This window comes from Mustela putorius, unplaced genomic scaffold (assembly GCF_011764305.1).
Source record: "Mustela putorius furo isolate JIRA1106 unplaced genomic scaffold, ASM1176430v1.1 tig00000228_pilon_pilon_pilon, whole genome shotgun sequence".
Lineage (NCBI taxonomy): Eukaryota > Metazoa > Chordata > Mammalia > Carnivora > Mustelidae > Mustela > Mustela putorius.
This window is the reverse complement of record NW_025421322.1, coordinates 25,817,950-25,845,537: the sequence shown is the minus strand read 5'-3', so window position 1 is coordinate 25,845,537 and position 27,588 is coordinate 25,817,950. Positions and strand designations below refer to the sequence as shown.

Below are 27,588 nucleotides of genomic sequence, written 5' to 3'. Positions count from 1 at the left end.
TGGAGCTCGCTGCAGCCAGCTGACCGTGAACCTCTTGATACCACAGCCCTGAGTTCCATCAAATGACCGCTTTGTTGATGCATAACTAAGGACAAGCAGCCCTTTCCAAGGCAGACCCTCTGGACCACTCTTCTCAGCCTCTGGTCTCCTGAGATGCTTGGAAAGAAGGGATAACCCGGGCTTTCGCAGGAAGCGCCTTTGTCCTGTTAACTTGCCTTCCATGTTCTCATCAGCCAGCTTCTTGGCGAAGGGCCGTATTCCACGTGGGGGAAGTGAGGGCCGTGCTCTGGTGGCTGGCACATCCATGTGGGCAGAGTCACTCCGGCCCCTGCCTTCCTGGGGGACGTGGCTGATTATCGCCACACCAGAGCCCTTCTTCCTGTGCCCGTCAATGTAACCAGTGCTCTGTATTTCTCTAGAAACTGTACCAACCCCTGCCTTCAGCAAGCGCATAGCTGGTAGGCTTCTCTCTGTATATCCACACAGTGTGGACCGTTGTTATCCACACAGTATGGACCGTTGTTAAATTATTTAATTATAAGGTATATAAATCTTCGCAATGTGCACATCAAATCCAGATCGGTTGTTTCTGCAACGTAAGTGGAATGCTTGAAATAGGGGATAGAAACGAGTTGCTTCTTAAAAAGAAATACCGCCATCGGATGGCATACGGATGAGGCCGTTGTGAAAGATCGGGGCCAAGATTGTGAAAAATTGTAACTGGGATACTCAGGCTGTTTCACAGGAAGCCCAAACTCTGACTCACAGGTGATGCCTTCTGGGTGTGATGTGCGCCACAGAGACCCAAGACCTGAGTCGGCAGCGCTGTTTACTAGAAAACAGTCTTCCACACTTGAGTGTAAGCAAGTTAGACCCTTTCTGGGCCCCACAGCTAGTGGGGGGACTGAGCTGGGCTTTGAACCCACATCAGTTCACTTCGAAGCCTCTCTCTTAACCCTGTGTCTCTACTGCTTTTCTTCTTGATCCCCGTGTTAATTTGGGACATGGCAGGGAGCTGCCACGACGTCAGGTCAACCACGGTGAGCGTGCCGCTGTGGGGTCTCCGTGGCCTGCAGGCTGCATCGAGGCCTGCAGGTCTTGATGTCACTCAGGTAGGTGGCCCTGGGGCTGGGGGGATGGAGTATGGCTGGGGCGGGGCCCCCAGAACTCCTTTGAGGTCAGTGGGGGAGGGAACGAGGTCACATACCACAACAGGTACAATCTGGTGTGCATCAAAGCAGATAGATTTCGGGAAAAGGTTCCTGATACAAACATGTCGCACGGGCGGGTGATCGTCTTATTTGATACGAGTGGCGTATCTGGCATATTTGGTGCACGTGTGCCCGGGAGCCACACACCGCCACTGCTCTTGGATCTCATCAACTTCAACTGGGTGGACACGGGAAGTGGTTTCATGCATCTGCATGCACGAGGACGGAGCCCCCGCCAGGCTCCGGTGCGTGGCACCTGTATATAGATAGGGTCCCATGTCACCAATCTTCAGAGACACTGTGGGGCTGTCAGTGCTTCTCTGGCCTGTGTCCAGACCGAAGGCACGAGCCATTGAGTGGCTAGAGGTCACTTTTGTGTTCCATGCCCTTGTTCCTCTGCGCCCATGTTGGTCCCATGAAGGAGCCCTTCCCAGCTGCGCGGACGGTGGAGCTTCTGTGCCTGGGAGCGGGCACGTGTCCTCCTCTCATGGCTGCATGGATCCTTCTGGTATTTTACACGGGAACATAAGCTGCCTCTGGTGCAATCAGTGTGTCCCTAGGGCTGTCAGGGAGGGGGTCAGTGCCTGTTGACTTGATGGGGAATGTCCGTTGCGTGTTTTGGAATTACTTTTTCTCCAATGGCAAGTGGGGTAGTTTCTCCACATGAGCAGGGGGTGCCTGTCACCTCTGCTCAGGAAGCCGGGGGTGGTCAGCGGGCTGACCTCTTGGAGCGCCTGCAGTGTGTGTGTGGGGGGGACACTGCTGTCCCGGGGCAGAGGAGAGCTGTGGCTTCTCCAGGCCCAGTGCCCAGATCAGAGCGCCGTCCTTATGGGAGAAGGTCACTGTTCCCCTGGGCTAGTGGTTCTCAACAGGGGTGATTCTGCCCCTCCCCGCCCCGCCAAGCCCGGGAGACATTTGGTAATGTCAGGACACATTTCTGGTCATCCTGACGTGGGGCGTGCTGCTGACACCCGGAGGGTCAGGGATGGACGCCGCAGGACGCCCCACAGTGGTGCGGCCAGCCCCGCATGACAAAGAAGGAGCTGGTCCCAGACATGAGCCGTGCTGGGGTCAAGAACCCCCGCGGCAGGTGAGCGGTCCCCGGCCCTCTCCTGGGAGGCTTCCTGGAGCCTTCCCCTGTCTGAGGCTCTTTCTGACTGCAAATTAGGCTCCCAACAACTGAGCCCTCAGAGGGCCTCCAGGAAGCACAGTGACTTATTGTGGCCCCGAGCTCCGACCCGGGCGCTTCTTAAATCTTGTTTCCCCCTCCGCCCCCCCCCTTCTGCCTCAGAAGCTGGGCCCCACAGACCAGCTTTTCAGCCCTCGCTGGCCACCTGCACGCTGGAGACCCCACCGTGGCCGGTGCATTAGGCCCCCGCTGTGTGGGGAGACGGAAGCCGCCTGCCAATGAGGCTGCGTGGAGGGGCAGGACGAGGCCACCGGGTGCGTGCCACTGTGCCACCTCGCCACACAGCCACCGGGTGGCGACTTGCAGTGGGAAGGGTGTGGCCCTGTCGGACTTTTGTGGGGAACAACCATGGCTCAGTGTCTCCTTAATTTACCTTGTCGTCCCCAGAATGGCATAAAGCAGTTCGTATTCTGTTTGTGACTTTAATGTGCCTCTTTGTCCTCAGTGGGGACCTGTCCAGCGCGTCATAGTGGGAAAGGGCCTTCGGGTGTCAGTGAAAGTGGGGCTTGGATCTTAGCTCTCCCACTTCCCAACCCTGTGGCCCTCAGCAAGTTAGTTCACCCACCTGAGCTCCAATTTTCCCACTTATAAGGGGACAAGACGACCAAGCCCACTGCATTGCTGTGAAAATTGCCTTCCCTGTGCCATTTCGTAGCTGCCCCCCCGCCCTCCCAGCCAGTACGCTGGCTCCTCACGGGTCAGGCCCTTGTCGTCTTTGGAGTCCCTGTATTTCTTGCTGCATGGCAGACCCTTATTATGGGGTACATTGAGTCTCCCAAAGAGATAGGTTGAAGTCTCAACCGCCAGCACCTGTGAACGGGACCTCACTTGGACATGAGGTCTCTGCACGTGTGGTCAGGTGGAGGTGAGGTCATTAGCGCGGGCCCTGATCTAGTACCGGTGCTGTCTCCATAAGGAGAAATTTGGACACAGACACATGCAGAGCAGAGAGAGCACACACTGGTGCCTCGTGTGAAGACACACACACCCAGGAGCCTGTCCCCAGGCAACGAGGACAGACAGGAGTGAGGCATCGGCAAGCGCCGGGTGGTCTGTAACCACCAGCAGCTGGAAGGAGGTGGAGACAGTTCTCCCCTGTGGGTTTCTGCAGGAGCACGTCCCTGCCCACACCTTCATGTCAGACTCCGGCCTCTAGAAGCGCGGGACACTACATCGTGGTGCTCTGAAGCCGGCTGGTTCAGGGTGCTTTGTCATGGCCGCCCTAGGAGACAGGTGTAATACCCAGTAAACATTTGTGGAATGGTTAAGTGTGTCAGGTGCAAGACATAGGATTCTGCCCCAGCATTCGTGCTCTGCTAGTCTAGCCCCTGGACTTTCTTTTTTTTCTTTTCTCTCTCTACCGTTTCTGTCCTTTGCAATCCATGCAGTGTAGATCACCGAGTGACTTTGTGCTGCTTTATTATAAAAACCTTTGCTTGTCACAGCAGAAGGTGCTTCTGTGCCCCACACTGGAAGGAATGAGGGTTTGTGCCGTGAAATGTATTTGTGTCCCAGCAGCCGTTTCTTTCAGCAGCGGGCTGCTTGCTGGTGCTCAGGAGAAGCACAGGAGGCCCACGCTCCCTGCCCTCTTCTCCTTTCAACTGGCAAGAAACAGGACTGAATCAAAGATGCTATAAAAACATACCCTCTCGCAAAACAGGAACTCCAGGTCCAGAGGTTGCCTGGGCTCCATGTGTTAGTTTGGTGGCTCAGGGAGGTCCCTGGGGATGCCAGCCCCTCTGTCTTCTGTCCGGAGGACAGATCTCACCCTAAGGCAGGTGTCCCCATGGCCATCATGATAGCTGATCAGGGCCATTTTCTCCATCGACCTCCTGTCCCATCCCTGAACCAGCCACTGTCAAAGGGGTGGGATTAGGTCATTGGCCCAGACTCAACCATCTGAGGATGGATGGGCTCTGGAGAGACACACAGTGCCCCCGGCACTCTCCAAATTAACAACTCGTAGGCAGCGATGCTGGGCAGAATGATGCCCTCCCCGAAAGGGTCTCCATCCTCAGCCCCAGGACCCGGGACTATGTTGCCAACAGTACTGGGCAAAAGGACTCTGCGGTTGTGATTCAGTTAAGGATCTTGAGATGAGATTATCCTAGATTATCCAGCTGGGTCTGTGTAATCACAAGGGTTCTTCTAAGAAGGGCGTAGAGGATCAGTGTAAGAGAAGATGAGAGGACTGTGCAGAAGTCCGAGAAGAGCAAAGATGCTGAGCTGCTGGCTTTGAAGGTGCTGGAAGAGGCCACAAGCCAAGGGATGGATGCAGGCGGCCCCTAGAGGCTGCATATGTGCTGCCGAAGCGAGCGCAGCCCCTGGAGGCTGCAAAAGGCAGGGAACAGGTTCGCCCCTAGAACCTCCAGAAGGAACACAGCCCTCCTGACACCTTGATTTTAGCCCCATGAAACAGATTTTGGACTTCGGACATCCAAAACTATAAGATAATAAATGTGCCTGGCTTTAGGCCTGTTAAGTTTGTGGTGATTGATTATAAAAACAATAGGAAGGAAATACACCATTGTTTCTTTAGGTGAACTTGCACAGTCTAGACCTTTTCTAAGAGAAGACCCTTGTATTTATTTTGAATATTCTATAGTGTGTACATGGAAGACACACAAAGATTTACGGATTGAACAAAGGACAGACCCAGCCCCTGGGCCTGCCGCCTGGTATGGGCTTGCCGGTCCGGCGATCCGCTCTCAGAATGGTAGATGGCGGCTCCTTCCTTCAGCACCAGTGCTGGGTGCGGGGAATCCAGAAACAAGTACGATCTTGTCCTCACTCACAAGCTGCTGAGTGTCTCAGCCGTTTGATTCCATAAATATTCTCACTGTCAAATCGGATTCCTTCCAGATGTCTGCTCTGTCTTTGTAGCTAAAGCTGGTTTCCTCTGAAGCTTTTTCAAACTTGCTGATTTTTTTTTTTTTTTTTTTTTTTTTTGCTAAGTTTGAGCAAGGGTCAGGAAGAGCGTAAGATGTTAAGCATATCCACAGATAGAGCTATTTTTAGGGTGCCCCATGTTGCTGCGATCAGCAGTAATTCCAGCAGACAGATCCCGGGGTCCGTGGAAGGGGTCACCCGCCTGTCTCCTGCCCTGTGTCAGTTGGACAGAGATGCTGCTGTTTGGAAGTTGTCTTTGTGGTTTTTATTTCCTCCCCTCTCAGGCTTTCCTGTGCTGCGGGGGCCGGGCGGTGAGCACAGACGGCCCGTTTAGGAAGTGCTCGTTACTGTCCCGTGGGGTAGCTCTTCCTGGGAAGCCTCTGGCTTTCCTGGGGGTGACACGTGACCATTGGCCATCTATGGAAAATGTCTGGGAAGGTAACAGAAATAATGGAGCAGAGAAATGGGGTGAGGGAACTGACCTTGAGTGATCTTTTTCAACCCTGGAAGTCTCTCTTGAGGAAACTAAGGCAGGGGTTATCTGCGGAGCAGCTGCCCACCATTGTGATCTCGGTGGTAGCTTAGCAAGGACAGGAGCTCAGTCCTCTGGTATTAGCTCGACATTTCTAAGCTCCACTGCCGGAATTTGAGAGCCGGGCTTTAAAGTCCTAATGCCCCTCAGCGCGTGTCGGGAGGTACATTTAGCAGTATTCATTGAGGCTCCTGGCTCTGCCCCTGCCCTGCCTTCCTCTGTCTGTAGTCAGCGCCATATGCTGGAAATGCACAGGCCCTGGAGCTCAGCCCGGGTCAGAACCCCACTTCCTAGCAGCATGACTTTGGACAAATTTGGACAAAATTCATATGTCACATGTCCCAAAAGACTGTGGACAAATTCCATAAGGCACCTTTCCTATCTAGGAAATGGGGGTAATTGTCCCAGTAGAACCAGGAGTGTTTTGAGGATTGAGGGAGTTCGTGGGTGCACGGCACTTCTCCCTGGGCCTGGTGCAGCCTGAGCTCTATCCAGATGTCTCCCTTTGCCATGACCTTCACCGCCGCCAGCCTGCGGCGTAGATGACCGCCTGGCACTCCGGCGCTGGTCTGTGGTCTCTGCTTTATCTACCAGGGCCCCTAGAATGGGAGTCCGCTTCCAGTTTATACTGTTGTCAGCAGCATTTTGAGGACCGCCCTCCTGGGGAAGGATTTGTTGTGGTCCTTGGTTGTTTTCTCTGGTTAATTTTCCAGACCTAGAATTGCCACGTTGAAGAGGGGACTCGTGTTTAAAGGCTTTCCTGGGTGGACGCTGCCGGGTTCTCCTCCAGAAAAGGACTGGTTTACACTGCTTCCTGCAGTGCATGAGGGTGCCAACTTCCTTGCAGGGCCAAGTTATTAACTTTTAATCAAATGAAGGCCCAGGAAAAATAGGAGATATTTCCCTGGGGATAAAGTGTTCCTGGCTTTTGCTGGTAAAGCAGCAGCAGAAGCTTGGGAAAACCTCAAGGGAGCCCAGGAGGCCTACAGCGCGCGTGCAGACGGCGCCCTCTACTGGTATGCCCTGGTGGAGCATGGTGAGCCGCCGCAGATGGGGCTGCCCGGAGGTCTCTAACTCCCTCTAGTGGCTGCAGGTGCCAGGGGCTAAAGGACCACCATTTACCAAGACTCCTGGCTGAATTCTGCCCTGCTTCAGGGGACCATTAGCTCTTGCTCAGTTTTCTTGCAATGGTACTTCATAGACTGGGATTTTTGCTCCCCAGGGAACACTTCATACTGTGTGGAGACATGTCTAGATGTTACAGATGGGGGGCCAGCTGCTGATTTGTGGAAGGTCAAGGCCAGGGATACTGCTAATTGTCCTACAATGCACAGGACCCCCCACTCCCTCCCCCAACAAGGAATCATCCAGCATCACATGTGACTGACATTACATGTCAGTCATATTCAGGCCAAGAAACTGTGTTTTAGAGGAACCAGGAGAGTTGTTCTAGAAGGCTTCTCTTTTCAGACTAAAACAGGATATAGAAATATTAATATTTAATACATATTACTTTCAACACTAATTTTTCTTTTTTGGGTTTTGGAAACCTGTTAGTTGTGCAGAATAAAATGGAAAATAGGAGGAACTGAAAAATAGCACATTGGTGTTTCTAGAACAGCAGGCGGAGGGGGAAATGCGAACCATAATAATGTCACTAGCATGAATAAGGGGCGACATTTTTTCCTGTTAACTTGGTTTGGTTGAACCTACCGTCAGTGCCAGCAGCTTTCCCTTGAAGGCCTTGTTTGTGAAAAATAGTGCTTTGTTTGAGGCCCCTCCCCCCTCCCCCCCCGCAAGCCCCGATTTCATGAGTCCTAGTATTTTCATAACATTTATAATGAGCTTTCTGGGGCTTGATGCTGGATTACCATCTGTGGTTGTAGTGTGCTCCCACGCCCAAATGCTGATTCAGGCATTGTTTCTAGGAGGGGGAAGGAGGGGAACTTCACAAATAATCTTAAAGAGGGTCTGCGTGGAGGGAGTAGCGTGACAAGGATTTTGGGAAAATCAAACTGAATTAAAGCTTACTTTGACATTTGTTGTGTCTGAGGACTTCTTTCACCAGCCGTACCCAAACCTTTAGAAAATACTCCTCTATTTCATTTTGCTTTGGCCTCACTTGTCTCGGAATGGCTTGGAGTCTAGACTATACATCTTAAAACAGCTAGAGTGGCCTTATTAGCGGTCCTAAATGATGCTAAGGGGATTATTTTGCCAGAAGTGGAAAGCAAAACAAAACCGAACGAAACAACAGCCTTTCCTTCAATATCAGATACTCTTGATCATCTTCCTTGAGAAATTATTTTTCACATTGCAGGTCCCGATCTGTTAGTGGGTCGTAAAGTCGATTTCTGGGTCACAGTCGGCATTTAGAGAAAATCAGAGCGGAAAGTACTACAGGGCATTGTATAGACTCAAGGTGCCTTTTATTCTGCTGATTATAGACAAATGTGTCACTGTATGTATTTACACGTGTGTGTGTGTGTGTGTGTGCACACATGCACACGTATACACATGCCTGGCGAGAGGCAGTGGCTTGGGTTTTGCCTCGTGGTGAAATCCGGCTTCTTTTCAGATGATTTTGTTCTCTTCCCAGGATTCCAGTGATTCCCGCTTGCCTCTCGTGCTCAGCTCTGCCTGTGTTTCTTTTGCAGGTGGCACCAGGGAGATTGGCTCCGCCCTGACCAGGATGTGCATGAGACACAGGAGCATAGAAACCAAGCTCAGGCAGTTCTCCAGGTGAGGAGCGCATCTCGGTCCGGATTTCACCGGCTCTTGCTGGTTGCCAGGGAAGGGGCAGTGCCTCGCCCAAAGCAGCGTGTGTTTCCCCGCAGCGTTGAAATGCCCACAGCCCGTCCTGCAGCTCACTCACTGAGCAAGTATTCGTGGGCCGTCTGCCACGTGCCAGGCTCTGGTCTGGGTGCTGGGGAGGTAGTGGGTGACCAGATGACCTGGGGCCTGCCCGCTGGAACCCACACCCCACTTTGTACTCTTGTGGGTCTCTCCTGGCCCTCCGCTGGCGTGAGAGCAGGGCGTCTGTTCTCTGCAGAAACTTCTGGAAGGGGAACCTCGGGGCTGGGGAGCAGGCACGTGCTGCTCCTCCATTTCCTGTGGGCCTCCTCTCCACCCTCCATGTGCCCGCCTCTTGTCTGTCTTACCAGCATCCAGAATGGGCAGAACTGGCAGTTCTGGTTGCCCACGGGGACTTGGAGTCCCCAGTGTTTTGATGAGGGAGGCCTTCTTCCAAGCAGATCAAACCATTCTGCTTGATGGATCATGAGTTGTGCGAAGCGTTGCCAACGTGAGAGGCCTCTGCCCCTCCTGGCCGGGCCACCGAGGGAGGTGGCAGAACGTGGCGGGAAGTGGCTGGACTTGGAGACAGATAGGCCTGGGTTTGAATCCCGGGCGGGCCACATAGGCGTTGGCCTCTTGGTTGGAATCTCAGCTTCTATAACATGGGGTGCTTGTGAACATTCATGGAGCGCCCACACATTTCCAGCACAAGGTGCCCGGGTAGCAGGTGAGGACTCTGCCGCCTTCCCTCCCGCTCGCTTCCGGGCCCTGCGGCACCTCCGGTCCCGCTCGCCAGCGGGTTTATTTGCAGGCCAGTCTGGAGGTTCCCCAGCCCGTCTGAGGGATGAGGACACAGCGGTTCAGCGGGCGGTGTTTATGGAGCACCTGCTGTGTGCCACGCTCTGTCTTAAGGCGTGTGGGCGGTGGCAGTGAGTAGGACCGTGCCCTGTCCTCACGGGGCTTACACTCCAGACACCACGACCCCTCTCACCATGTCAGGCGGTGGGAAGTGCCACGAGGTGAAATCTGTGGGTAGGAGAGAGGCAGCCGCTGTTCCACGCCTGGTAGTTGGGGGGTGAGCCTGTGTGGAAGGACGATTTGAACAGAGACCTGGAAGAAAGAAGCCAGTGCGCCGTGTTGATGGCTGGCGGGTGCATGGGGTGGGGGAGACCCTGATGAGGAAAGGAAGGAGTTGTACCAAGAACCTGAAGATTTTTAGGAGGCCCACGATCAAAAAGTAGTCGGAGAACACCTTTGGAGTAATTCTCACCAGAGCAATTCGAGCGATTTGTGGGCACTTCCTGCGACATCTCGGTGATGTAGGAATGTATCCGTTTCCTTCCTGGGGGAGGGGTCATCCCTCACACGGTTCCTCTGGGTGGGGAGTGACCTGGGGACAATGCACAGAATGACGGGACGTACCTGGGGATGCCTTTGCCGCTCTGATCCAGAAGCTGGCCCTTCAGCTTTTCCTCCCCGAGGCTGGCCACACTTGGTCTACACTCAGGACTTCTCATCCTAAAAGCACATCAGAGTCACGTGTGTTTCTTTAAAAAATATAATATGTATTAATACTGGGGTCCCGCCCTCCAGGTTTCTGTCAGGCGGGAGGTCTGGGGTGCAGCTTGAGGGGTGACCCCCTGGCCTGCAACCACACTTGTGAGCACGAGAGTGAGAGTATGAGGCAGGGAAGTGGGAAGAGGGCTCGCCCCATCCAGGCGTGGTGACGGCCTCCTGCCAGTCCCTGGAGAACGTTCTGAGAATAAGGTTGTTACGAAATGGCGGGATTTGGACGTGAACTTGGGCTTAGATACTGCCTTGTCTGGCACCCGGTTGTCACAATTTACATAGTTTTGACAACCGAGTATGAGTCTTCACCACGAATGTATCTGTTTAATTTCTCCTTTTCTTTCTTTTTTTGGGAAAAAGTGCTTTGATTGATTGTCTGATAAACCCACTTCAAGAGCAGATGGAAGAATGGAAGAAAGTGGCCAACCAGCTGGATAAAGACCACGCGAAAGGTACGGGGCGCAGACTGTCTGCTGCCCAGCAACGCGTGCTCCCCGTGGTGTGGCCGGCCGCCGCCTTGGGCCCCTGCTGGTGTCCCCTGTCAGGGCCCCCTCTGGTCCCCCTTCTCCCTTTCAGCGCTGGAGGATAAGAGCCCCTGAAACTTCCCTCAGCGGCTGATGGCCCAGGCTCTCAGAGGTGTAAGTTGCAATCAGTGAATGAGACCTGGACAGTGATGGCAGGCTTCGATGCCAAAGTCTCGCACGTAAGGCATTGGGGCACATTTCGACAGCCAGCCTCTCAAGAGAGGAGCTAACCTGGGTGTCCTGCCCGGGACCGCCACCCTCTCTGAATGTGCTTCAACGCAGGCGACTCTGCACTGCGTGTGCCAGGCCCTGGGGGCAGAGGGGTCCTGACAGATGCCTCCCCAGTTGGTCTTCCTGGGCCCAGAGGCTGGGGTGCTGGCAGTGGGGAAGGGCAGGAGACGTCCTACGTCCTGCGACCTGCACTGCGTGCTGGGGAGGGAAGGCATAGGGGAGACTGGAGGCGGGAGGAAGCCAGAAGGAAGGGCTGGTGCCAGCAGGTCCCCAGAGCCCTTGTGGCGAGGGCTCGGGAGTGGCGGCACTGGGGAGCGAGGCTCGGGGGAGCGAGGCGTCCAGGGAGGCTGCGAGGGAACTGGCCGAGGGGGCAGTTACTTGAATAGGAGCGCAGCAAAGGAAGGTCAGGGCGGTCGTCATTTCAGGTGTCCGCATCTGGGTGAGGGCGGCACCCACGGAGGTGGACGTCCAGGAGCAGGGGTAGACTGGCGGAGGAGGAGGAAGTCATCGTTTGGGGGGACGTGTCTGTATGTGGGTCGCCCCTCCTCGGGGTCTAGTGCCTGCCTTGGCGCCAGTGCGAGAGTAAGGCTAAGGCACCCGGATGCCCCCACGCCATCCGATCTCTCATGCTGGGGTCTTGGGGGCTCCTGCTGAATCGCAACATCTGGCCAGCGTCTTGCCACATGGGTTCTTTTTTGAGCAAAACACTGCGAAGTTGGGCCTTCGGGAAAGCAAATCCCATTTTCCAATTTCCTGTTTTGTGAGCCGAGAAATTGTGGATTTTTCACTTTTAGTAAAATATCCCCCCGAATGACGTCTTCCTTCACAGCTGATATGAGCGAATGCTATCAGGAAAAGACCGAGGCGCATTCTGCGGTTTTTCGTGTTAATAACGCCTGTGCCGTAAAATGGCAGCCTGAGATTGTTATCCTACGGTGGTTCTAGATAAAGCTCTATATTGCGGATCTTCGTTTCCGCTTTCTCTGATGAAAGTAATGGTTCCTCCTTAGAATGTTTTCCATTGAGCAAAGTGGTAAAATGACTCCATATTCTGCTTTTTCTTAGAATATAAAAAAGCTCGCCAAGAGATAAAAAAGAAATCCTCAGATACGCTGAAACTGCAGAAGAAAGCAAAAAAAGGTAACTCTACACATTCTGCCATTAATAGCGTTACTTTGGGGAAACAAGCACGTGCTTGGTTTTGACTTTGAAGCAGAAAGCGTTCGATTCAGACCTCGTTGCATGTGATGGCCCTGGGGAGCAGGAGCGCGTAGAATCCATCTGAATTAAAGTTCTCAAGTGCAGAATATCTATTAATTTGAGGCCCTTACAAAGTTGTACTTGACTTGTTCCCTCCCCCCACCTTTGTCTCCAAAATTTGACAGTTTCCATGCCTATTGTGTGTTGTAATGAAACCTATAAATTTCTTGGAAGCCTTGGGATCATGCATAAAAGCCTTCATGCAAATATCCTACTAGAGTAATTATTACAGAAATTATGTCCTTTTCTCCTCCATCTTTCACAGCCTATAATCTCTGAAACCCTTTATTAAGCCTCGTGTGAGGATGTAGAAATGGCTGCAGTGGGAGCCTGTGTGGTGCAGAGAGAGTTTCATGGTGTTCGTGAGTGTGGGGGCCTCCCTAGGGAAACCAGACTGGGGCAGCGTGGCCCTCTGCCCACCTTCCTGCCTGCTGTCACCCACACACAGGCCCCCTGTCAGACCTGTGACCCAGCTCTGCTCTTCCAGCGTGGACTGGGAACGTGCAGAGAAAAATCTAGCTACATACACTTTGTAGGCATTTGTGACCTTTTCCTAAGACCTAAAAATCTAGGGTCTTAAACTTGAGAAGGTGACAGTCTTTTCAGACTATTCTTGATGCCTGCTTTTTGAATTTGTAGTGTCACAACTGATAAAGTGTTTTTGTTTTTCCCATGAGGCTCTTCTGTGTTTGGTGTATGCTTGGGACAATTTTTAGGGAAACGTCCCCCAAATCAAATTTCCTCCTTTCCTAAATGGTCAGTTCGCATTTGGAACGAGAGGAAAATACATTCAGAGAGCTGGAGTGGTTTGGTGGAAGTGAGGCAAGGACTAGACAAATTTTTTTAAGCTTTGACATTTCTCAAAAATGTCTTCCCAGTTCTGGTGAAAACCGCAAAGCCATTCATGATAAGGGCAGGAGAATTTTCACCCATAACCCGGTTTTCTGTCAGCATTGGCCTCACTTGTTTGTTTTGGATGTGTTTTCTTGGTCTTGGTGCCTTTTGAACATGTGCTCTATCTTCCTGGTGCACTTGGGAGCTAGCATTGGACAAGTAACAGGGTTTGAGGCCTGGAACATTTCAGTGAGTCTAGAGGTAAATGCTTATAAATAAAACAGCCACCACTTGCATCGAATCTGGCATCCCATGGAAGAGCTGGCTGGTGAAAATTCGGGACTGACTTTCATGTCGTTGACAGCTTGGCAGCTTTGAGATGAAAGGGATTTAGAAGGAAGGCCCAGGGAAGACACAGGTTGGGAAAGGTTTGGAAGTTTGGTAAAAAGGATGAGGGAAGAAAAAGTAGCGGTTTTCCCTTAGCTTTTCCAGAGTTCTCTTTCCAGAGGCCTTAAGTTCTTGGCTGCAGTGATAATCCTTTTATCTGAATTCTGCATGGAGGCGGAGGCAGAAACAGCGCACGTCTGTCACTCAAGGTCCCTGGCATTGTCCAGTTAGCACAATTTGGGCCTACAGGGCAAGCTTGATGGGTTCATTGCAGTTCAGCACAAAAGGAAGTTTCTGGCAATTAGACTTGACCAAGCACTGGGTCAGACTGCTTAGAATAATGAGTTCCCCATCGAGGCATCTGACGGAAAGCTTCGGGACATCTAGGGTGCTGGACTGTGTAACATGTAGAGAAACTTCTGGTCCCAGGATTGGCAGTAGAATTGGCATTTGGTTGTGAAGCTTTGTGGGGCACTTGCGTCTGAAGGCGGAGAATGGAAGCTGTGACCAGGGGTTTCTGGAAGCATTCTCTGAGCCCTAGCACATAGCTCGTGGTCTCAGGCACCACGTCCTCCTGGACAAGGTAGCCATGGTGGTATAGTTATATACACGCACCAAGTTAGATCAGTTGCTTGTAATGTTCCAGATGATTTTCTCTTTATTCCAGAGTATCACCAGGAAACAGTTTTCTTTCTTTCAAATACAAAAATACTTTTTTCTAAGATATATAAACACATTTTTTTTTTGACTGAGTGCTCACATTTGTGTATTTCTGGGGTGAATGGAACCTTCTAGAAGGTACCAGAGTCCTCATTCTGGTTATAATGGAGTGCTCTCCTAGAAGAGGGGTAGCCTGAGCATGGAGCAGGAATGTGACAAGTTTCGGGCCAGCAGAAATCTGTTACTTGAGGTGTCCAGTGATTTGGGGTCTGGTTACCTGAAGTTTCCCTTTCCACTAGAACTGCTCTCGGGACATCTGCCTTACCTTCCACAGGTGGTGGCTTCCTGGATTCTCAGCTTATCAGGCGTTGGTAGTTTCTTCTGAGATCTACACGATGTGTTACAATACTTCAGGTCCTTTCAATATTTTTCAGATACTTGCTTCAGTACTTTTTTTTGTCCTGATGGAACAGAGTCTGATAACCACATAATCACTTCACCTTTAATGTGTTTTCAGGAGATCACCAAGCAGCTTTCTACTGTGCCTTTTTAAAAAACTGTGATCTTTGATCTAAGAGCTCTTCTGACTCTCCTTTTCAAAATTTCAAATGCCTTTGTGCACTTAAGCATGGTGATAGCGCTGCCCTTGACGTAGGCAGGATGTCCTTTTTGTGTGTGGCTCATTTAATTTTCACTCTGCAGATAATCACCTTTTGTCACATGTTTTATTGGGCGCTTACCCCCCTCTTTATTACAAGAGAGTGGTAATTTATAATCTAAAGGTATTTGAATATTACCATCAAAAAAAAATTCAGACTTTTTTGGGGGATTTGATTAGGCTTTATCTCAAAACCATTTCAGAACGACTTGGCATCTGCTCCAGCTGTGAGCGGGTGTAGCTATTTTAGTGGGAGGCAGGCTTACCCAACACCTGCCAGGAGTAAACACGAGGCAGATGCTGGGGGCTGCAGAGCCAGTAGCCACCCTCGGAGACGTTCCAGTCTGATGCCCAGGACTAGGGACCCAGGGCAGAGCCGGCCTGATTGACGGGCGATGGGGAGAAGACTGAGGCCACGGGAAGGTAGGGTGTGGCGTGGAGCAGACCCAACAGTCTGAGTTCTAGAAGGCATCCGATGAGTTCTAGGCAAGCCCTGCAGCTTGATGTCAGCTCGGGTCGCTGGGCTGGCCGAGACTTCACGGGGAATGAGCGTGGGTGGATTGTGGGAAACATGTACTGTTCTTGGCTTGTTTTGCTGTCTTACTGTACAGTCAGCAGCCTCACTTCTCCTCCAACTCCCAGATCACTATTAATTTAAATTAATCATGTCAAGTAAAATAAAAATTAATCATGGTCAAGCATTTCTGTTTCCATCTGTAAGTACTGGAAGCTTCTCAGGACTTTCTCTGAGGCTGCTGAAACTGGGGTCTTTTACTGTATTAACCCTGGAGCCCGACACTTCACTCGTTCAATCTATCATTTTTGACCAGATAGTAAAGTATATTTATGGTAAAGACTATAAACCCAATAAAGAGACTCACAGAGGTGCAGATGAACAAGTTATTTGCCCTTCTACTAGAATTTTAACTTTATTATTATTTTTTGATTTTTCACCCTGGTTTAAATTTTGTTTCCTGGGTTTCCCTAATTACTTTTTAAGTTATAGTAAATTATACTTGAAAGATTTTCTTGGTGAAGCATCTTAATTGGCTTCAGAGGGGACTATAGGCTGCATCTCTCTTCTTAGAAACTGTGCCGTGATCTCTAGGGGGTGATGCTCGCTAACAAGGAAGGTTTCTGTTTAGAGGAGAAAGAAAAGTTTTAGCAATCAGGGAAGGGACTGTGGCTGTGCAGCTCTCGGTGGAGGTGGGTTTCATTGCCCTGGTAGAAAATCCGGTGGCAAGCCAAGGACTGTTTAACCTATGAAAGGAAGGTAAGACTGCTGCTCGAATCCCAGTTTGACTTTATTATTTTCCTTTTTGTGTCAATTGTGTATCCTGCACTTTCTCACCGCGTGCCCCCCCCGCCAGTGGACGCTCTCGGTAAGTCTCCCGTCCTGACTCTCTGGTGGCTGGTCACGATGTGGTCCTTGCTGTGGGCTTTCCGTGGTTGTCCAGACCTACACTAATTGCCCAAGTTTTCCTGCCAGCTCGGAACAATCAGTTGTACCTACTTAATTTTCCCTAACTTTAAAAAAATCGTGTGTGTATGTGTATGTTTTAATCATTTTCTTTCTTCGGTGTTTGGCTTTTTCATGGGTTAGCCCAACATGCCGAGGGCCTTTGCATCATCATAACTCAGTATTAGACTCATGGAAAGAAGAAATACAGAGTGATTTGCACAGGAAATAAATCTATTTATACATACATATATATCTGAGTATATATGTATGTGTGTGTTTATATCACAAAATGTGTAGAACTGCACTCAATAAACCCTAAAAATAATCCCCAAATCAGATTTGGTTGTATTAAACTAGCAAAATTTCTTTAACTCTGTCTCCCCAGGACCATCTAGTTCTTTTCAAAGTGAGTAATTCGTGGTCTTTAAAAAAAATCAGAGTATTTCTTATTTCAGCGGAGTTTGTGAAATGTTTCATTTCAAAGGTATCAGATCTCCAAATTCAGTAATACCAGTGATTCTTCTTGACTGAATGTTGAACTTCATTCTCCGGGTGATTTGCTTTTGGAGTCTTGTGGCGATCCCTCTGTCTTGGAAAGGTCTGTCTGAGGTGTCCGTGTGATTTTTCTTGCCTTGAGTGTTCCTGAGTGTCCTCTGAGAACATTTTTACCCAACAGCTCCACAGAGGTTTGAATTGGAATCTGTCCTCTCCAACAAACCCAAAAGGCCCAGATCTCCTATAACAGGTGGGGCACCGAGATGGTCCACTGTCGTTTCACTCAGGGCCCGGCCCTGCGTCTGCTTCCCCTTATGGTGACATTGGCCTAGTTGTTCCCCAGCTTTATAAGTGATGATCTTCTCCAGCCCTCAATGTTGTGATTGTGAAACACTTTGCACAATATTTAGTGAACTTTGGGAGGAAGGTAAGACAGCCACTTTTTTGGCATATTACTATGATAAAATTTATATAACCTAAAATTCGCCATTTTAAAGTGTACATTTCTGTGGCTTATAGGACATTTACAATGTTGTGTGGCCATCGCCACTGTCGGATTCCAGAACATTTGCACCACCCTGAAAAGATGCCCCCTGCCTTTTGATCAGCCACTCCCTGTTCTCTCTGCTCCCAGCCCTCGACTCCCACTCGTCTGCTTTCTTTCCCTATGGGTTTGCCTCTTCCAGATGTTTCATATAAAAAGAACTGCACAATAGGTGTCCACTCGATAATACAGAGTTTTATTGGAACCTTCGCTAAAAGCCTGGCATGAGTCCATCTGTGGAGTAAACTGGGTATTTTACTCACGTTGAATGATGGGCACTAGGGTTGGGGATGAGGAAAGAAACCATACAGCCCTTCGGCTCTGTAACATAGGCTCTGCTCATCTCAGGAGAAGTCTCCACAGTTCCTTCCGTTTCTTTCTCTTGCTGGGTCTGTAAGGCTCAGCCACAGTGACACATAATCATAGCAGTGAACTTAGGTGTAAAGACATAAGCCCTCTTAATTTTTTTTTCTTTTTATGAGTTTTAAATCATCTTGGAACCTGGACATCTATATTTTAATACAGTTTTGCACCAGTTAAAATGTCCTTGTTCAATGAGAGAAAAAAAATATATAAACGAAACTCTCCTTTGGTGTAGTTACAAGTATCTACCTTGAACCCTGGGTTCCTGCATGAGCTCGGCTGGGAGCCTCCGTGAGGGAAGGGATTTACAACTCAAAATGTGTTCTGCTGGGGATATGCCCCCACCCCGAGGAACTGCGATTCTGGTGGACGTCAACCAGTTAGTTGAATCTGGCGCGCTCTGTGCTGTCAGGACGAAGAGCAAAAGCTCTGGCGGTGGGCGACGAAGGATCTCAGCTCAGCTTGGGAGGTGGGGAGGCGAAAGTGAGGAACAGGAAAGGGGTCCGCTGGGGGAAAATAGGGTTGGGGGTGTTCAAGGTAGAGGGGACAGTGTGCTCCGACACGTGGCTGTCACCATTTAGACAGGAGCACCGGAACCCTGGTCAAAGGTGACCGTGTCCTGAGGGGGCACCCTGAGGACACATGTGCCTGCTACCCTGAGTCAGCCTTTCCGGGGGCTTCCAGTCTCGCCACAGGTGGACTGGACCCGCGTGAGATCCACCGGGATTTCCCCCCACCCTTGTTCTGCTTCAGCCCCCTGGCTAGCCCAGCCTGCCTCCGGATGGCTCCATGGCTGGGCCTCGTTTCCGTGCAGACCCCAGACTAGACTAAACATCCCCGCCATCATCTCCCCGTCCTGAGAGCCCGTGCAGTGCCGGGTGTCTTCCACCGGGAGCGTGGTCTGTGCGTCCCACGGCCCCGTCCGGGGTGTGCGCACGTCCCCACACGGGTTCCTTCTGCACTTGCAAATCTGGCAGAAACCGCTCTCAGAATGCCCCTGAGACCTGCAGCCAGGGTGGGCCGGTCTCTCTGCCTCTGTGGTAAAAACTGGATGGGTCTGGGTCTCTTCCAGACACCCCCACCTTTGGTTCTGGAAGAGGGATAGTGCCAGGAGCCCTCGTCCCCAGACGGAGTCCCCCCCTAAACATCTGCAGTCTGAGCTGTTGGCGGGTCGCCTGGTGTTCTTGCCCAGCCCAGGACGGAAGACCTCTCTGCTCTGTTCCTGCTGCCGAGCACGAGAGGCAGCCGGCCTCTCAGAAGCTGGCGGGGCTCGGCAAGGGACCCCCGCACACCTGTCCACCACCCGTGTCCTGGGTGTGCCTCTGACAGTCGTCAGGAATCGCCCCCTCCTCAGGACCGGGCTGCTGGGGTGAAGATGGAGCCGAGAAGGGGCCCCCGGGTTGCTTCTGGCTGTCCGGGTTCCAAGACCCGGCCCTGGAAGTCGCGGACTGCTCTCTGCGGTCACCACCTTGCTGACATGTCTCTGCCGTCCACACAGCAACAACCCAGCCACTGTCCTTCCTAAATACTGCTGTACGTGGTGAGAGGCTGGGCCGTGGTCCCGCTGCTTCCCCCCACCGGCGCCCGCACCAGTGCAGACAGTGAAAGTGTACTTTGGGCCCGACCGGATGCTACTTTCTGCGGGAACGGAAGCTGGAACGGTTCCTTCCGAAGCTGGGGGACTGGTGATGGCTTCAGCCTTCGGAGAGGTTTGGCCACGTGCAGCCTGGGGACGCGTCTGGGGATTTGGATCCGACTGTAACCAAATGGGGGAAGGCTGTTGAGTCGCGCCTTTGTTCCAGGCTTGGGGACTGCATTCCGGGAGCACACTCATTTAATTATGCAGGAGACAACCGACAGGGTACAAGTCTTACTTAATGGGAAAACTTGTGCAACCGGGACAGGGAAGGACTTTGTAATCATGAGTCAGCACTAGGGAGCCGTGGCCTGATGGATGTTCTGGCCCTTGGAAACACCGGAGAGAGCAGCTGGTGGGTGACCCAGCCAGACCTCGGAGGCGAAGCCCAGGGCTAGGGGGCTGCTGGCGAAAAGCATAGCCTGGGGACAGTCTGACGCCTTCCACCTTGATGGAAGCAGGGTTGGTGAATATAACTTTATCTGCCTTGTGTGGCACTCAGGAAGGCCTGTCCCTGCCTGAAATCAGTGGAGACATTGGAATTTAATGCGGAGAAATTCCTGCAAAGGGCTGTTGCTTGGAGAAGGAAGCAGGTGGTCCTCAGAGCCAGCCGGTGGGTGGGGGAGATTCAGTGGCTGTATTTCACAGCTGAGAAGTGTAGGTAAAAACAGGCCAAGCAGACCACCCTCCACCCCCTGGAGGCCCAGAACTGTGAACCCCCTTCCTTTGCAGAGCTGATCTCTGGGAGAACCTCACCCCCACACAGCTCTCCAGGGGCCTCGCCTGGGACCCTGGTTGCAGCTGGCTGGCCCCAGGAGCTGAAATGCTGGACTGTCCCTTGCCCAGTGCAGCTGTGGCCATGGGCTGGAGCACCTGGCTTCCCTGTGGCCACTCAGGAGCCAAGGCGGAGCTATTTCCTCCCTTGGCGTGGAGGGAATGCAATGGGAGCCTAGAAGAAAGGCCAGGAGTTGAAAGAACAGCTTGTTTGCGATACGGATTTCTTACCCAGGGTGCTTTGCACCCCCTGGTGGTTGGGGGTGGGCGGCAGGTCTGGCTTGCTGGAGTGCAAGCCGTCCTTGGTTCTCATGGGGCTAACTGTAGCCCATCGGGTGCAATTTCTCTCATTCATAAACATCCTCCGGGAAGTCTGCTCATGAGCCCCATGCGGCCAGCCATCGAGGGAGAGAGCTGTGAGTGCCTCCCCTGCCGGCCCCCGTGGGCTGCTAAGGAAGCAAAAGTGGCCTCTGCCCCCAAGCTGTCCCCAGGGTGGCAAAGGCGTTTATGTTTGAACCTCGTCTGACGCCAACCACTGAACGTGGTTCTGACACTGCCTATCCAGGTTCGCACAGAGGCTAAGACCTCAGTCCCACCAAACCGCCCCCACCTCAGTCACTAGCCCCAAGTGGTGGTCCCCAGGCTACCCACACTTTGGCCTGGTCAACCTCAAAGTCGGCGTTTCCTATGGACTCCCCTCAGGTTTGCTAAATCCTTAAAAAGACTCTAAGAACTCAGGAAAGCCCTGTGCTTGGGATTGCTGGTTTGTTCTCAAGGGTACAGACGAACACCCCGGTGAAGAGAGGCACAGGGTGGGGAGGTCGGGGTATGCGCAGAGCGGCCGTGCCTCCCTGAGCATACCCCCCCCCCCAACATTCATCGGCGTCCCCAGCAGGAGTTCCTCTGGAAAGTGGCTGTCCCTGGTTTTACCCCGGCCTTATTACGGTGGCGCTATTGGTTAGGCATTGGCCATTGGTGGTTGAAAGCCTACTCCCTCTCCCCTTCCCGGAGGTCAGGGGCGCAGGCTGAAAGGCTTGGGCTTGTGGCTGCTTCTCCTGGCCAGCATCTTCCATCCTGTGGCTACCTATCTAGTCCCCTTTCCCTCCTGATGCCTCGTTAGCACGACAGAGACACTGCTGGCATTCTGGAAACTCAAAGGCTTTGGGGAAGTTCTGGGCTGGGAATCGGGGCAAAGTCCACATGTAGGTGTATTTGTGTTCTGTTCCAAGACAACATACTAACGTCTTACGACAGCAATGACGTGGCCACCTCAGTGCGGTTCATTGTGAAGAAAATGCTTGTGCTTACGGAGCAGGCAGGGGCTGGATTTTCGGCGGGGGGGCGGGGGGGGGCTGGAAGTTTCCAGGAGGGGGCAGCACTCAAGTGGACTCGTGGACGTTGAATCGAGGGTGTTCATAGAGAAAGGGGCAGGCGGAAGGAGAGGTGTGAATGTTCAGGGAGCAGAATGCGTGACATCCACACGGCTGGAAGCTGGAGGGGGGTTTCGTCGCTGTCTGATTCAGTTAATATTGAGTTGTCCCTGCTGGGCGTCCTATCGGGGGCCAGATGCTAGATGTTCTCCCCGTGCGGACGAAAGAGGGAAGCACGTGCTGTGTACGAGCCCTTCCGTGGATGGGAGGGGGCTTGCGTCTGTTCTCAGGAGCAGGACTAGGCACAGGTGAGCTGCTGACCTGTCACAGCCTTTTTACCACGTTAAAGACGTGACTTTCAGGATCGGGAAGCCCTTGTAGGCTCCTTGGCTTCTAGAAAATTCTTCTGTGCCCATGTGCATTTGGATTAGGTAGTACCCCCCGCTGGATGCCCACGAACAGGTGGCTGTTGCTATCCAGGCAGGGATGACCCGGGCCAGGGCTCGGGGGACTGGCCACAGGGATGGAGAGAGGTAGGAGGGGTTCAGGAGCTTTTTAGGGGAAATGTGAGAAAAAGGACTTGAAGGGGAGGCAAAGTTCAGGCAAGCAGGTGACCGATGGGAGGGTGTGGCTTTGCGGAAGAGGAATCCTGTCAAAGACACGAGGGCTCTGAGGCACCACAGGTGCTGAGCCACAGCTGGTGGGCAGGGGACATTTCCTGATTGTCCCTTGAGCTGTTGTTGCTTTGATTAAACAACCGATTAGTCAGGGACTAGTGAATCCTGATGATGAAATTCCTGTCTTTCCTTTTTTAAAAATTTCTTGAATTATTATTTTTTTGAAATTGTGTTATGTTAGTCACCATAAAATACATCGTTAGTTTTTGATGTAGTGTTCCAAGATTCATTGTTTGCTTGTAACACCCAATGCGTCCCCCCACGCCCTTCTTCTTTAAAACCCTCAGTTTGTTTCTCAGAGTCCACAGTCTCTCATGGTTCGACTCCCTCTCCGATTTCTCCCAATTCACTTTTCCTTTCCTTCTCCCATTGTCCTCCATGTTATTCCTTATGCTCCACAAGTAAGTGAAGCCATATGATCATAGACTTGCTCTGCTTGACTTATTTCACTCAGCATAATCTCCGCCAGTCCCATCCATGTTGCTACAAAAATTGGATATTTATCCTTTCTGACAGAGACATAATACTCCATAGTATATATGGACCATATCTTCTTTATCCGTTTGTCTGTTGAAGGGCATCTTTGCTCCGTCCACAGTTTGGCTATCATGGACATTGCTGCTATGAACCTTGGGGTACTTTTTCTTTTCTTTTCACTATATCTCTATATTTGAGGTAAATATCCAGTAGTGCAATTGCAGGGTCATAGGGTAGCTCTTTTTTTAATTTCTTAAGGAATCTCCACACTGTTTTCCAAAGTGGCTGCACCAACTTGCATACCCACCACCAGTGTAAGAGGTTTCACCTTTCTCCACATCCCCTCCAACACATGTTGTTTCCTGTATTGTCAATTTTGGCCTTTCTGACCGGTGTAAGGTAGTATCTCAATGTGGTTTCGATTTGAATTTCCCCGAAGGCTAATGATGATCAACATTTTTTCATGTGTCTGCTAGCCATTTGCATGTCTTCATTCGGAAGACATGAACACCCTCCTGCCTTTCATGAATGGATGATGGGATCTTATGCACCCGGGGGGGCTGACCGTAGCGGAGGTGACCTGAGAGGATGGAGTCCAGTCTAGCGGGGCTGGAGCGGCCAGCTGCGTGGGGCGCGTTGGCTCGGGCTCCCTAGACATCGCCGTGGAAGCCCCGTGATGGGGCTTCTGTATCTTGACTCTGCACCATATGGCTCTGGATTGTATCTTAAAACCAGTGCATCCAACTAGGACATGGAATAATTTCTTCCACAGTTTTTTTTTTTAAATAAATATAATTATATGTTGTATCAGTGAATTTAAGAAATACACATTGTGTTTTTAGGTTATGATATGTCCTGAATGGAAGTGTACTCACTGGGCCTATAATTACAGCCGTCTTTACAGATTACACTTATTTTAGAATACCACAATTTGGAAGCCCTTTAATTATAATGCAAATTTAAGATAACGTTACTGTAATTAGAGAATAATTGAAATTTATATTTACCAGATTAGATTACACTTGGATCTCGTCACTTTGCTGTCCTATGGAGGTATATGTTTAAAAGTCAGCATTAAGTAATTGCAGGTAGAAATGCGCCTTATACCCTGTGAAAGGAAGCAAGATTTACTCTTCCCTAATTTCTTGTAATTATAGGCTGATACGAAGGGAAATGGTCAGTGGGCTTGGTCAAGCGCTGTGGGTTTTAATCTATCTTCCCGGCTCCTGTCCACCCTTGTCTGCCGCATTTGAGAACATTCTGATGCCCAGGGCCCTCCGTGTTGAGTTAGAACATCATAGAAGAGATGGAGAGATTTAAAGAGGCCTCAGACCAGCCCCAAACCACGGGGCCTCCCCCACGCAGGGCCGGAGAGGGGCCCGGCGGCCTTGTAGGCTGCAGCATAGCAGAGAATGTTGACAAAGTGTCCTGGAGCTTGACGACCAGAGACTTGGGCTGGGTTCACCTTCAGCGTCTGTGGATTCGGCTGCACAAACCAGCAATTTAAGAGGGGAAGAGAAAGCCCCCAGTTTTCCTAGGGTCGATGACAGCCCAGCCTTCCCTCCTAGAGCAGGTGCCTGTGGATAGTGGGTGTCCTCGGTAGGGAGCACCTGTCCCCTCCCTGGCCAGTCCTCCCAGTGAGAAGGGGTGCACGTACGCTCTCCCAGGTCTCTTGTCCGTTGCAGATGCATGAAACCTGGGGTCCGGGGCCAGGTTCACATGTGGGGATGACGCCCCGCATGCTTGGGGAGGCGCGATGGGGACCCTGGAGGAGGTGCTAGGATTATCCTGAGGGGTCGGCAGGGACTGATTGGAGGAATGGGTGGGCGGTCAGCTTGGACGTAGGCAGACTCTCCCGCCTGGGGTTGTTGGATTAGTTCCCACGTGGAATTCGTTCCTGCCCGTGGTTGTGGCCGTTGTGCATTTGTGCGGCCTTGCCTTGCGGGAGCTGCGTGGGCCGTGTTCACTGTGCTTTACCGACCAGCCCAGGCTTTTTCAGGGGTGACCTTTGACTTTGTACATACTATGTACAGTTTTCCCACTGCTTGCACACCTACAACTTCATCCCTGCCCAGGAAGTGACTTCCCCTTAATAAAATCCAAAGACCTTTTCTGTTGACATGTTCTTGAAGCCTGGCCGCCTCTTGCTCCCAAATTAAGCTTTCTCATGTGCTTATGAGAGAAAACAGGGAACATACTCCTACCTTCAAGGCAGTTTCCCCTGACTCTTTCCTTCTTCAAACCAAGTAACACGTTGCATTTATTGTTCTCTACATCATTTTAAAGAAGGGCAAACAGCGACTGCTCAGGTCCTGTGCCAGGAGGCGAGTGGGGTTCCTTCACGTGGCTGAGGCCGTGGGGCAGAGGAGGAGGAAGGGGGTCCGGCCATGTGGGCTCTGTCCTGGCTCTCCAGCTTTCTCTGAATGATACTAGACAAGCCTCTCCCCTTCTCAAGGCCTCCACCTCTACTAAAATAGAAGCAGGTTGGGCAGCCCCGAAGGCCCCCTCCATCTCTTGACATTCCATAGTTCAAATGACCATTACTGAGCACCTGCTGTATACAATCATACATGGCATCATCAGAGGTAGGGGCTGGGCAGGGAGAGTTCCAAGGCCCTGCCCTGAAGGGGTTTAGAAATTTTTCTCTGTTCAGGTGATAGGTGACACCCCTATGTGGGGACATGAGATGGAAGCCTGGGAGCTGGGCTCTTGAGTGGTCACCCCCTGTCCCTACCTACAAGTCTGCAGTCACCTCTCCTTCAGACACAGTGCCTGTGTTTGTCTTCTAGCATAGGGAACTTTAACTCTGAAGCATCAGATTGTAAATCTGACTCTCCCTTAGTCAGGGGCCACGCAGTGTGTGTTACAACGATCCCACTCTGCAGTCACAGCAAGAGCAGGTGTAGACAGTATGGGAACGAGTGGGCGTTGGCTGTGTGCTACTAAAACTTTATTTATAGAGATAGATTGCTGACGTCATCAAGTTCAAATTTAAAAGGTTAACACTACCCCCTAAATAAGTAAATAAATGCACAGTTAATACTCCATCTTAAACTCTAGAACTGGTTGCCTCATGGTAACTGGGTCTGTGGACGTGGCCAGAGATGACATCACACGGGATGGACTCAGCACTGACTCTGCCTTTAGGTTCTCACCAGCAGAGACTTGACTATAGGCCTTTTGGTTCCTGGGCTTATTATATAAAAGGAACATTCAGGACTCTCCACTGGTGAGTTACACTGACGGCCAAGGATTCCCAGCACCTCCCCATCCCCCGCCCCTGACATGGAAGGGCTGAGGCTCACCAACTTTGTCTTCAGGGACAGAAACTTCTGTCCAAACAGAGGCTCTTTGATTGCAGCTGACCCAACAAAGCCAGCCTGTGCCCATTTTGGGAAACAACTGCAGGCCCTTACCTTGTTCATCCCTTGGCCTCTCCAGAATGTTCTAAAAAGAAAGAAGACTGTCTGGCTGCCACATCCTGGGGTTTTGTTGGCAGAAGTCTCTGTGGAGTTGCACAAGGCAAGAAGGCCAGGCAGGAGGGGTCACACAGGAAATCTTCCTCATGGGGAGGATAAATATGGCCTCTGGGCATTGGAAATTGCAATGGCCAGTACTCAAAAAACAGCAACCTTAAATCCTGAGGATCCCTAAACAGCAATCTTAAATCCTGAGGATCCCTAAATGATTGTTTTTTAAGTCCGGGAAAGAGGTGGTGTCCACTCCGGCCAGGACTCACGGGAGGAAGGGCATTTGTTCCAGGGCTCTGTTTTATTTCCAGGGCGAGGCGATATCCAGCCTCAGTTGGACAGCGCTCTCCAGGACGTCAACGACAAGTACCTCTTGCTGGAAGAGACAGAGAAGCAGGCGGTCCGGAAGGCTTTGATTGAGGAGCGTGGTCGGTTCTGCACCTTCATCTCCATGCTGCGGCCAGTGATCGTAAGTTCGTGGAATGCTCTGGAAGGCTTCAGCTGCCCATTTGGAGGCAACTTTCATTGATCCACCCATCCCTGAGTCACAGGGAATTTGCTGTGTGTCAGGAATCGTGACAGTGGAAGTGCTTCCGTAGGCCGGGGATTCTCTACAGGTTGCCGTGGCCATGGGGCCCACTCCTTGTTCATGGTTCTTAGCACTGGTTGAAAATTACTGTTTCTCTCCAAGTTAAGAAGGCCTTGCAGAGTGGTTCTTGAAGTGTGGTCCCCAGGCTGGCAGTGTCCCCTGGGAAACGCAGCTTCTTGAGCCCAAACCAGACCTTCCTGAATCCAGACCTCTCGGAGTGGGGATCAGTCATCTGGGCTTTAAACAAGGCCTCTGGCCTCAACATCAGTGAGTGACCATGAGATCAATAGGAGAAGAGTCTCAACGAATCAATGCAGGCTTAATTTTTTAAGTAAATCATTTGCATAGATAATTGAGGACTTCTGCTGTCAGCATTCTTGAAGCTGGTAAGAAGACACCAGCTCATTTCCCTCAACCCTAGCAAAATGCCCAAATATGAGTCACACCTCTGAGCACCGAACTTTTCTGTGGCTCATTCTTGCCCAGGCCTGTAGTCCCAGCTTGGCACTTGGGTGGAGAGAATGACTCCCTTCCTTAGTCTCCTGCTCCCGTCTCACTTGCCATTTATTAAGTTGGTGTAAAACACCAGAGAGAAGGGGATGGTTAACGTCACCGCACACATGTGGGCTGTCCCAAAGATCTGTGACCTGATCTGGACCAAAATCACTCCAGCTCGGGTCAGCCATTGAAGCTGAGTGACTTCAGAGCAGGGCCTCAGCCCGTCGAGGGGGCTGTGCTGCAGGGTCCCGTGGGAATATGCAGGCAGACCACCTGAGCAGGTGTCCTAGACCCCAACCCCCACCCCAGACACTACAAGAGAGGCCACGTGTTTGACTTCACCACTGTCCAGCGGGCACAGGTCACTCCCTAATTATGGCCGATTCCTTCTTCCCTTTCTGTTTCCCAAGAGAGAGGGCTGGTAGTGCCTTCAGCACAAACATGAGTCTCAGGGCACCTTTTCTGGAAAGTTGAAAGGGTTCGACAGTGACCC

The 27,588-nt window shown here is 51.5% G+C and overlaps 1 protein-coding gene across 18 annotated transcripts in view; it reads left to right on the top strand.

The window, feature by feature from the left end:
- Nucleotides 1-27,588, top strand: part of MTSS1 (MTSS I-BAR domain containing 1) — a 157,057-nt gene that overhangs the window by 114,554 nt on the left and 14,915 nt on the right. For 7 of the 18 annotated variants that reach the window (XM_045078108.1, XM_045078111.1, XM_004743539.3 and 4 more), the window contains exons 4-7: nt 8,479-8,563; nt 10,547-10,638; nt 12,007-12,081; nt 26,320-26,477. In XM_045078108.1, coding sequence (XP_044934043.1) covers nt 8,479-8,563; nt 10,547-10,638; nt 12,007-12,081; nt 26,320-26,477 — 410 coding nt within the window. Of the gene's footprint in view, nt 1-8,478; nt 8,564-10,546; nt 10,639-12,006; nt 12,082-16,110; nt 16,123-16,878; nt 16,948-26,319; nt 26,478-27,588 lie in introns of all 18 variants that reach the window. The other 11 variants (XM_013051745.2, XM_013051748.2, XM_013051750.2 and 8 more) reach the window with 2 other exon arrangements.